This window comes from Pteropus alecto, unplaced genomic scaffold (assembly GCF_000325575.1).
Source record: "Pteropus alecto unplaced genomic scaffold, ASM32557v1 scaffold22, whole genome shotgun sequence".
NCBI lineage: Eukaryota > Metazoa > Chordata > Mammalia > Chiroptera > Pteropodidae > Pteropus > Pteropus alecto.
The window spans coordinates 2853559-2865248 of NW_006434839.1; the positions used below are offsets into that span (position 1 = coordinate 2853559).

An 11690-nucleotide genomic window follows, 5' to 3' on the forward strand; every position below is an offset into this window, starting at 1 on the left:
CTCTCTCTCTCTCTCTCTCTCTCTCTCTCTCTCTCTCTCTCTCTCTCCCGCTCTCTCTTTCTTTCATTTTTAGGTGGTAGGGTTCTTAGTTTTCTGGTTTTATTTTCTACTTTATGACATTACGATTAGAAAGCATCTTCACTGGTTCTATTTTTAAGATTCCTGCTTGCTAACTGTGGCTTTAATGCAAGCACCTTCAGCATCCAGTGTCTTAGTTTGCAAAATTGGAATAATAATATACATACTTTTTAAAGTTGTTGGAATTGAGTTAATATATGTGAATGCTCTGATGAGTGGCTGGTGCATAGTAAACACATGTAAGTGTTTGACTTTATTTTCTTTGTGGCCTAATATACAGTCATTTATTGAGTGAATGTTCTATGGGTTCTAGAAAAGGAAGTCTGCTCTCTGTTTTCCAGATATAAGCTATGTTAACAATATATTCCTTATTAGTTGTTATATTTATCTATATGCTTTACTTACATTTGTTTTCGTTTCAGCTGTCATGAACTGTAATCATCTATTGCTACTGTCATTGTAACTCTTATAATTTTTGTTTTTTAAATATTGATGCTATTTCCTTTGTTGCATATTCATAACTGTTATATCTTTATTGAGAAATGGACCCTTTATCATTCAAAGTGTGTTTCTTTGACTCGCTTAATGATTTTGACCTTGATTCAACCCTGTTTGATTGTGACACCTGCTCTCTTTTTATTTGCATTTGCCTGATTGTACTATTGCCCATCTTTTATTGTCAACATTTATGTGTAAACAGCACAGAGTTAGGTTTTGCTTTGTGATCCAATCTGCCAATCTTTTTCATTTAATAGGTGAGTTAAGCCCATTTACATTTTCGACATGAGAGGTATGTCTGAGCATAGATATGCCACATTATCTTATGTCGTGCTTTCTCCTTTAAACCTTTTAAAAAATTCCCCACAAACTGATCTGTCTGCTTTGTTTTATGTATATTACTTTTGATAATTTGGAAGTTTTATATTTTTGTTTTATGGGATACTTTTATAATATACTTAATCCTCATTTTCTTTGGACATTGTCTATAATTCTGTACTATGATCAGTAATAAAATTTATGCATTTTCTTTTTCTACATTTTATGTTTAGCTTGGTATTGTAAAATACACTTACGTATTTACTACTTCATTTATCACCTTTAATAATACCTTAAAGATGAAATATCAGTGAACTACCACTATCTTCTACCTTTCTGTCAGAGTTTTACTATTTTCTATTTTGTGACAGCTTTCATATACACATCGCCAATTTTCTAGTGATATTTATCCAACATTTGACTTCCTTCCTTCCTCCCTTCCTTCCTTCTTTCCTTTTCCCTTGTATTAATTTTCTATAGACCCGTAGCTATATTTTTCTGTTCAGCTTACTCATCTTTGAGGAAGATGACTTTTCCTGGACCAATTATTCTGGTGAAGAGCATGCCATGGGGACCCCAGGGCCATGTGTCCACCTGAAAGGTGTTTATCTTATTACTGGGGGTCTTGCATTTCTCCACATCCTTTGATTAGGTTGACTCTGTGATTCTTTGGTTTGCTCAGCCACCTCTGTTTCTCAGAACTAAATTGTAGATATTTTTCCCAATTTATCATAGTACAATGAAATATGGACACCTCCAACATGGACACTTCCCATCCCCCCCACGCCCATCTTCTCAGTATTGTTGGATCAAGTTTTGGTTGAATCTGTGTTGCCTCCTCTCCACCCCAGCCTCTTCCTCCCCAGCTCCTAGTAACCACCAACCTACTTTAGTCATCATTCTCCTGCTTCCATTTTGATTGTATATTTATGTTTGTGTTGTCTTTAAGTTATAAAAAATTATTGCTATAAGCAATTTATTGCCAAGTTGTATGCATGTTGTTGCAAGAAGCTGTAGTCCATTTATTTTGTGTACCGTGCCATTCTGACTTTACCACAGTTTATTTATCCAGTCTCCTGTCAACAGGTATTTGGTTTGTTTCCAAGTTTTTCCTGGGGACAGCGCCGTGAGGATCATTCTTGTACATATCGCCTGGGGTACAGGTACAGGAGTATCTCCTGGACATATACTGAAGAGTAAAATTGCTGGGTCATAGTATGAAACTACAAGTTTACAAACAAGGCCATACCGTTTTTCGAAGAACAAATTAACCTCTATATGAAAATAAAGAATAGGTACAATTAAAGATTAAACATCTGTAAATATTATTCATGACTTCACTTATACCATTATTGTCATCCGACATAAGTGTTTACTCATTCGCTACCTAGTTGAATTTTGTGCTTCAAGTTTCACCTTAAGATTCGCTTCTCTCATGGAGCCTTTTCTATTTAACCTGCTGCGCAGTGTTTTTCTCTGTTGAATTTCCTCAGTAAATGCATAAACTCTAGCATCCCATCATTTCATTGCTTTTACGGTACCTTGCAATTATTCTTTAGGTCACTATTACCTACATTTTTATCCTAACGTATGCTTGTAATTTTTAAAACTTGAAATGACTTGTCTTGGCTCCACCACATTAATAACTACTCTTCAGTCAAAAACTGGCAGAGAGTATAGTTTTATGTTTATAGAGGAAATTAGAAATTGATGGACACATTTAATTAGTTAACTGAGTCGTAGGAAAGAACTGTCCCTGTTTAGAGCAATGAGAGTCTCTTGAAATTTTTGTTAAGCATGTAGTTATGTCTAAGTTATAGTGCAGAAAGCCTAATTCAGAAACACTTGAACAATCAGAGATCCTTGAGGATCCAGGCTCTACTGCCCCTTAGGGCATTCATTCACACACAGACTATGAATTTTCTATCTGGTTGTGTTTCTCTCTTTGCTTTGGTTGGTAAGAAGCCTTAAGGGGAACTTCTGGTATGTAATTTTTGTCTATGAAATTTACTCTTCTCTTCCTTTACTCTTAAATGCCTTCTATTGTTATTTTGGAAAATTCTCTCAAATCTGGAACCCAGTGGGATATAAGTAAGTGACCAAGTAAATACACAAGTACAGGAATGACTATACAAAAAATATGATGAATCAGATTAGATAAAATATGTCCACAGTTTATGTTATGGATGCCCAGATCTGTGCTTCCCATTGTCCTCATCTGAAGCTTACCTGGCAGGGTGCTCATTCCTCGCACTTGAGATTTGTAAACTGTTGCCCTAAGGAGGGCAGCCTGGGTGGTGAACCTGCTGCGTCTGCTTCCTTTCCTCTCATTTGCCCTGACCCCCAGGGAAGTTCCTAGTTGTATTTGGCATCTAGATTTTTTTTCAAAGAAAGGGTTTTCATGCAAAAAAAAGTCCCAGCTTGTCTATACACTACACACTCAATACGCACACATCAGCTGATTGTATTCATCTAGTGTTTTATTGTGCACTCTTATATTCTTTGCATATTCCTGTGGTCCAGAGTCAAGGTGGGTTACAGATACATTGTCAGGTCTCCAGTTCTGCTTCTCTGAGAGCATCTCTAAAGAAGCAGAATACTGTTTGAACATTATCATAAAATACATAACAAGCCTTAAAAGTATTTTATAAGATGAAGAAGAGAGATAAGAGGACTATCCAAGTCAAATTGAGACAGTCCTAAATATAGGAACTAGTAAGTCACTAATTTGTTTTTGCCACTGGAAAGTAGATATAACTATTGTGATATAATGCCTACCTGCTAGCAAGTTCTTCAGTGTGCTAAGCTGTAATAGAAGAAAGTAGTCCTTTGTCCTCTGTGTGCCTTAGTGTATGTTGCATGTGCTGCACACGCAGCAGAAGCCTGTGTATCTCGCTATTGCATTTTAGGATCCATTCTAACTGCTTCTCCTAAATGAGGTGGGGGTGTCCCATTTCTTGGCCATAAACATCCCCATCACCTTCCTTTACCTCTCAAGGCTTTGTTTCTACTGACAACAACAATCATGTTAATGTGTTTAGTTGCGTAGACTCTGTTAGATGGAGCTCCTTAAGGGTCAGGACTGTAAGTTGTTTATCTTTGTGTTCCTAGCACCTCGTATAGGCTTGGCACATGAAAAAACAATAATTAGATGGGAACCAAAACATAAGAGGTCAGGTCTCACAAGTCTCCTGCTCTACTATGTACTAAATGTTTAATTATTCAGTAAACAAATATTTGAGAGCTTTCTATATGTGAGGTGTTATGGAATGCACTGGTCATAACAATTTCTGGAATGGGCTATAACTTAGCAAAGAGCCAAAACTAATTTGATTTAGCAGGAACCACAAGCATTGGTGGGCAGGGATTCTTAGAGAATATCTACTTTCCTCTCTTATAATAAAAAAAATAGCTTATGTAGCCCAAAATTTTGTTTTTTTTTCCCTTTTACTCTAGGGTCAGGAAAGAGAGAAGGCACTTGACATACCCAAGGCTCACACTCACCACACTCACAGAATATCATAGTAAGAACCAAATAAATTTTAATTTGAATATATTACAGTAGAATAAAATTCTCTTGAAATACAAAAATAATTGCAAAATTTCTTTCCATTCGCAAGTAATATTTGTTACAGGCTATAAATGGTACATTGATGCTATGAACTGTATAGATTATGCTATACTGTCTCCTATATCACATGAAGAAAAGCAGCTGTGCAACACTATTCTGCAGTCTTGAGACCCTGCCAAGACATTTCACAAGCAGTTATCCTTAATGGCAGAATCCGATGGTTATTGCTCCTAACTCAGTCTTTATGTTTTTTGGCTCAATTCTATAGATTAAAAACTTTTTAAAAAATTAGTATAAAATTCTGGAAATTGCTATTTTTGGAATATCTGATTTTTTTTTTTTTGTCCCAAAGACACAAAAACACAGAGAGAAGTGTTAAATTCAACAAAAACTCATTTAAAAGTAAATCACCATCAATGGAAAAGCTTTTCAAGTATAGGAAATTTGAAAATAACAGCAATTAACGAGAAGACGCATTTCATTGCCAAAAGCCACTGAGGGGTTCCATCTGTCTTTTTCCACTATTCCGTTTCCTAATATTTTAAGTGAGGTAAGAATCACAAGAAGGATTCTAAGAATTATAGCAGGTTCTGCCTAGATCTGGCCCACCTACAACTTTAGATTCTGAGAACCAATTATTTAAAAAGTAGGAACCACCTAAAGAGGAAACAGGGAAGCTTTGGCATATGAAAAAGGATGTAATTTTGTTTTCTAAAATTCCATTTAGGCCAGTTCATTTTGATTTGTGCTCTGAACTATTTGTGGTCTAAGAGAAAAGACAAGAAAACTGGTCATCTTCCCGAGTAGAGAGCTGAAAGAACCTCTTGGCAACTGCCTGGGAGGCGAAGGCTCTCTGTGGTCAGTGGTCTTCTCTCCTCAGCTGCTTTGCCTCCCGCCACGTTCCCATCTCCATTCCATACACCTCCTCCATGCACGGTGCGATGCTGGGGGCTTAGGTGGAACAGCTGATGTAGTGCTGACAGGAATTCTTCCGTTTTTAGTGTTTCAAGGAACTATGACTTTCTTTCGGTTCTCATGCTGGATAGGAATGGCTCTGCACTTTCTACATCTATAATACTGGGTACCTTAAACTAATAGAAAAAGAATGACATAGTGTAGAAATAAAGGTGTCTGGTACAGAAACACATGGCGGTCTGTCTTCTGAAAGTAGCTTGTGAGCCTAAGAATGCTCAGTTGTATAATAGGTTCGTGCTGTGAAAGCTCAGACATGGGGCTGGAATATGACTGAGAACAGAGAGTAGCCATTAGGAGACCCCTCAAAAGGCTCTACACAACCCATGTTCTATATCCTTACATCAATAAATGGCCATAATCCATACATATCATCTTTGTAGCCCTACTTTCAAAATTCATGTTTATTCAGCAAAATACATGAAGAAAAAAAACACCTAAACTGTTTTGTTACCTAAAATATAAGGGAGAGGTGATGAATGCGATTTGTATACTTTGCTTTCTAAATAACCTTATATGTGCCGCACAGATTTTTTCATAGTATTTACCTTTTAAAAAACTGCAATACTCACGTTACTCCACTGTAACACGTTATCAAAAATTCAATTACTGCAGAGTAATCCCAGAAGCTTATATTATCTATTAATGACTGGACAGCTTGATAAAAGATCTTACTGCCATTCTTCGAATCATATAGCTATTTATAATCTCTGGTCTCCCAAGATTCAGAGATGCATTACAGGAGTCTTTCTGGAATTCCCCAGTACAAAGGGGTAGTGTACAGAGATGGCTGGGAATGAGAAGACAGAACGATGGTGACTCTTAAGCATTAACGGCATTTGTCATCGAAGCTTGGAGAAAATGCTATAGAATTTTAATATAAAAAAAAAAGTTACGCCGTTCTCCTTAAAGTCATTAAATATATTAGAGTAAGAGTATTTTTGGAAGAAAGGCACCAGACAAGTCCAAAGTCTTATTGCTAGTCAGATCACACAGAAGCCACAGCACAGGCTGTGGCACTTAGTTCATCCAGGAGGCAGGGCCTAAGCAAGCCAGTCACTGGTCTTGAGGTTTGAAGAGCAAGGAGGGAAAATGTCAATAAAATAGAGCCCTGCGTCCTTACATTAAACGCGAAGAAAATGATTTCCAGTTTTATGTCAACATGGTGACTGGAGCTATTTTAGATAGGCACTCTGTTTTCTTTGGCCCATTTCTTCATAATCCGGATGATGTACTCTACTTGGGTGTTACCGGTGCTTCTCAGTAAATGGAGCACTTCTCGAAGAGTCTCTCTAAGCAAAGGATTTAAAGGGACAAAGTGTTTCAATAGGGAATGAAAATTAACAAGTGAAATAAACTCAGAGCTATTCTTTGTATACTTCTAGTAGAGCAATTTTGGTGACAGACTCACTTCCTGTGTATTCATTGACTAATTATAAACTTACTAGCCTTCTAGTCTTATGGTGGCATAGTAAAATGAAAAGTCTATGACATCTTTCTCTCCAACCCAATTTTTCCTTGTTTACTTATACTATCTATATCCATGCTGTTAATCTTTTTGTCCCACTACAACATAAATATTTCCATTTCTGTCCTCATTCTGCATGACAGAGTAGAAAGAGGGTATATCAGGAGCTGGGTTCAAATTCCAGCTCCATACCAATATGTCACTCAACTTGTCTGAGTCCGAGATTTCTTCTTTGTTTAAGGTGATAATCACCTTGAACTTGGTGTCACTGCCATATTTATAAAATTTTACGAAGCCAGAGGAATAGATGATTTCTCCATGAAAAACAATATATTAATAAACATGGAAGACAGGAAAGGTAAGGATCAAGATTTGGTAAATGTCCAGTATTTATAAGTATTTTAAATTTAATTACAATTAAAATTCATGTTTTAAGTAATGCATACTAAAACTTCCCTATTACCTAATCAAACCTACAGGTAACTGCTGATTGACCCTCTTCCCTAAGAGTTCTCTCGTATTTTTGACTTCTTTTTTTCCTGAGCAACCTCTTTTACTTAACCAAATTCTTTTAAACTTTAATTTAGGACTGGAAGTAGATACAAGGCAGGAGGTAATTTTTGATAGATTATTTACTTATAAAATAATCACATCTCCTATTCATACATTGGTAACAAATACATTCTATGAGGTTATTTTTAGAATACTGAATTTCATTTTAAGTATTTTAATTTTTGTTTCAAATGAAGCTACAAGCAACTTAATTCTATATCATCTAATGTCTCAGTATTTCCTGAAATATGAGAAGGCAAAAGAAAAAAAATAATTTTTAATCACATCCACTCCATTTCTAATTCTTTGAAGCCTAAACTAAAAGATGCAATAAAAAGCCAATGGGGGAAAAAAAAAAAAAAAAAGAAGAAGATATTGAAAAAGACTATGAAACGGCACTTCATTTGGAGCCATATATATATCTTGCTGTCATAGCTGAGAGGTTTAGTATACTCAGCGTGCCCACTACATATGATTGAGAATGATCTGATTCTAAAAAATAAATTTCTGGAGGAAAGAGTTCGGATAGAAATACACAACATCTTAACCTTTTATTCATCATTCTAAAACATCATTATAATTTTGAGTTTTCAGAAGACGATGTCATCCACAAAAGCAATTCCTTTATCTCACAAACCAGCAAATGAATAGAAGTTGTGTTTCGTCTCTTCACTTACTTGGGTTCCCTTCCAGCTAAGATCATCTGGAAAATGCCCACACAGGCACCCCTCTTGCCTTCCCAGTATTCGGGGTTGGGATCCAGTCTCTCCAGGACATCAAATGCTTTGGCTGAATAGTAAAACTGGCCCATCTGAATAAAAGAAAGCATTGTGGTAATAACTGTAGTCACAAGATCGCACAGAATGAAACTAAACGTGAAGATACCATGATACAGCTGCATAAAATGAGTGCGTGGGTAATGACAACACTGTCGGTTAGATAAATTTAAATTCCTTATTAAAATAAGAAAAAGGAAAATTACTGTTTGGGTATGTTAGTTCAATTTAAATCACTTTACCGTCATTCAGGTTTCAACAATATAATATTTTTTCTACATATAATCAAGTTATGTTATAATCAACACGTTATCACTTCTTATTCTAATCTTGAGGATAAACTCTGATGATTGTGATTTGACCTGGGTATTTTTCATGTCTTCTCAGTACGTTCTGTGGATGATTACTATCATTTATTTTATGTTAACTTGATCATTTTCAATCCAAGAGGATAGTCTTCCCCTAGACTTGTTCCTGACTTCTCAGAGTGCCTGGGTGTACACTGACTTACTGCTCTAAACGCCAAATCTTTTAACCATTTATTTTGGCAGATATCTTTCCCAAATAGACGACACATTTCCTTGGCATTCTAGAATATGCTGAATACCATTAAATTTGCTTACATGAATTTTCTTGATTGGTGATCATAAATGTACAGAGTTACCAGTTTCACTGAAGGCTTCAAGTTGCTGACTAGTCCTTTAGCTCAGTGTGGTTCGGTTACTTCCCCATTCCTGTGAAGTATTGTTTTAAACCTTTGTCAAGTTCCTTAAGGTCTCTACTGAATTCTTAGCTTAGCTGCTTTCTGTACTTTGTAGAGAAAATACAGCTTTCCTCCCTTCGGTTCAAATTATACCTTTATTCATTCTGCCCTCTTTTCGCTTATCTCCCGGGAAATTTTCTTATTCTTTTTTAAGGTTAATCCTTCTTCCTATGTTCCCGTAAACATTTTTGGGGGGTGGAGTGGGGGTGAAATAACACACATAGAGAATGATGCATGACACATAAATATACAGTTTGATGACTAATTATAATGTGACTGCAAATGTAACCACCACCCAGGTCAAGAAATGAAATTTTGACAGCAAAACAGCTCTGCATGTCACTTCCAGACTACAATCTTCTTCCCATCAGAACTACTTTTCTGACTGTTATGGTCATCAGTTCTTTGACCTTCTTTATAGTTTGATCACCTATGAATACATTGTTAGACAATATAATTGAGAATTTTATCTATATGAAATAATGCTGTAAATATTCTTTTATGTCTTGCATGTGTTTGTAAGATTCATCTATATTGCTTGGATATAGCTCTAGTTGGTTTATTTTTTAAAAACTTAAAATTTTGAATTATAGATCGATAGAAAGTTGCAAAGACAGTACAGAGAAGTCCCATGTACCTTTCACCCAATAGGCACCCCCCCACACACACCTTACAGCTTATGTAACAATATCACAATAACAAAATCAGGAAGTTCACACTGCTACAGTGTGTGTATAGTTCTGTCATTTTATCAAATGTGTAGATTCACATAACCGGCATCACTATCAGAATACACAACTATTCCAACACCACAAAGATCTCTGTCGTGGTACTCCTTTATAGTCACATGCACTCCCCTCCCTGCTCACCATCCCTAAACGCTGGCAGTCACTAATTTATTCTACATCTCTATAATTTTTAAGAATGTTATATATATAAAATCAAGCAGTTATGGGGCCGATTGAGATTGGCTCTTTTCTCTCAGCATAACGTCCTTGTTTTTCCAAGTTACTGTATATATCAATAGCTTTTTTCTATTATGTAACCCTGTAAATGCACAGGTGCTTCTGGCAGTTTGGTTTGGATGTCGAGAATGATGATGCCACCCACACGCCAAGAGGGTATGAGGTTTTCTACTTACGTAGTTGAGGTCTCTGGGGAGAGTAGGGCAGGGGCCTCAAGGAGATCTAAAGTGGCTTGAGAGAGCAAGGAAAGAGCGGTCTGGGTTTTTCCTGTGGTTGGGGGCGGAGCCCAGGTGAGGGTTCCTGAGAAGGTCAGGGGCTTGTGTGGTTTGCATCACCTGATGGTGCCAGAGAAGGGAACAACCAGGGAATCTTATAATTTTCTCCAGGGCACAAGGGGACTTGGACAGGGCGAGGCTTAAAAGCTGTCAGCAGTCAAACATCAAAAAATGGAGTCAGACCCGTCATTACGGTTCCTCTTTTTTTTGCCAAGTAGTATTCCATAACAAACTACAGTTTATTTAACCCTTCACCTTCTGAAGAACACTTGGATTGTTTCCAGTTTGGGGCTGTTAAAAATAAAGCCACGACTGACATTTGTGAACAGGTATTTATGTGGATATAGGTTTCCCTTTCCTTGGGATAAAATGCCAAGGAGCGAGATTGCTGGGTTGTATGGTACGCATATGTTTACTTTTTAAACAAACTGCCTAATAATTTCACAATATATATTTTTCCATCCTTTAATTTTCAACCAATTTTTATCATTATATTTGAAGTGAGTTTCTTGTAGAGAGCACATAGTTGGGTCATGTTTTTTTTTTTAATCTACTCTGTCGATATCTTTTAATTGGTGTATTTAGACCATTTACATTTAATGCAATTATTGATATCTTAGGACTTAATTCTACCATTTTGTTTCTATTTGTCCTTTCTGTTTTTCCTGCCAAGAACATGTCTTACAGTTTCTAGATGGAGAAAGATATGACTGTGCAATCTGCACACAGGAAGGACAAAAAAGCCTGTGCTTGACCTCTCTAGTCTTTGCCTATACATAACTCTTTCCTGTTGTTCTGCAGTGTAATAAGTCTTAGCCATTAGTATCTCTTTATGTTGAGTTGTATGAGTCCTTCCAGTGAATCTTGGAACTAGTGGGTAGTCGTGGGAGCACTGAGACACGAGGTAATGCTGAATTGTTTTTCAAAATCATTATTTTCCTTTAATCTTAACCCCACTTCCCTCTCGTCTCCTCTAGGGCCTTACTCCAACAAAAATGCTCCCACTCTCTTGAATCTTTCATCTCCCTATATAATGGCTCCTCTTCCTCTGCCTAAAGATATACTCTTACTCACTATGCTAAAAGAAAAATAACTCTCCCTCCACCTGCAAAAATAACGCACCCCCAAATCCCTAACCTTGTTTCCCCTTTTAAGTTAACACATTTTTCTCCTTATCCTCAGTATCAATCACATTTTTCTCCTTATCCTCAGTATCAATTTTTCAAAAGGCAGTGGTCTACATTATATCCATTGCACCTGCTTTTTAATCCGATTCCCTTCTCTATCTACTCCCATTTTCTTAGGCCTCATGCAATTCCATCTAGTTGAAGATTTGATATTCTCCTTCCTCGGCTTTTGATAAAATAGGATCTGGGGTTTAAAAGGTCATGGAAAGCACATTTTTCCCTCTCCTGGGTTCTTTTTCTTTCCTTTCTGTTCATCTTCATCCTCTC

The 11690-nt window shown here is 36.6% G+C and overlaps 1 protein-coding gene across 1 annotated transcript in view; it reads right to left on the bottom strand.

Annotated features, from left to right (window-relative positions):
- Positions 1-4411: 4411 nt before the first annotated feature.
- Positions 4412-11690, bottom strand: part of TTC26 (tetratricopeptide repeat domain 26) — a 37093-nt gene continuing 29814 nt past the window's right edge. Inside the window, exons 17-18 of the mRNA XM_006910483.3 lie at positions 8135-8268; positions 4412-6729 (exon numbers count right to left, since the gene is read on the bottom strand). Coding sequence (XP_006910545.1) covers positions 6618-6729; positions 8135-8268 — 246 coding nt within the window. The 3' untranslated portion in view covers positions 4412-6617. The remainder of the gene's footprint in view (positions 6730-8134; positions 8269-11690) is intronic.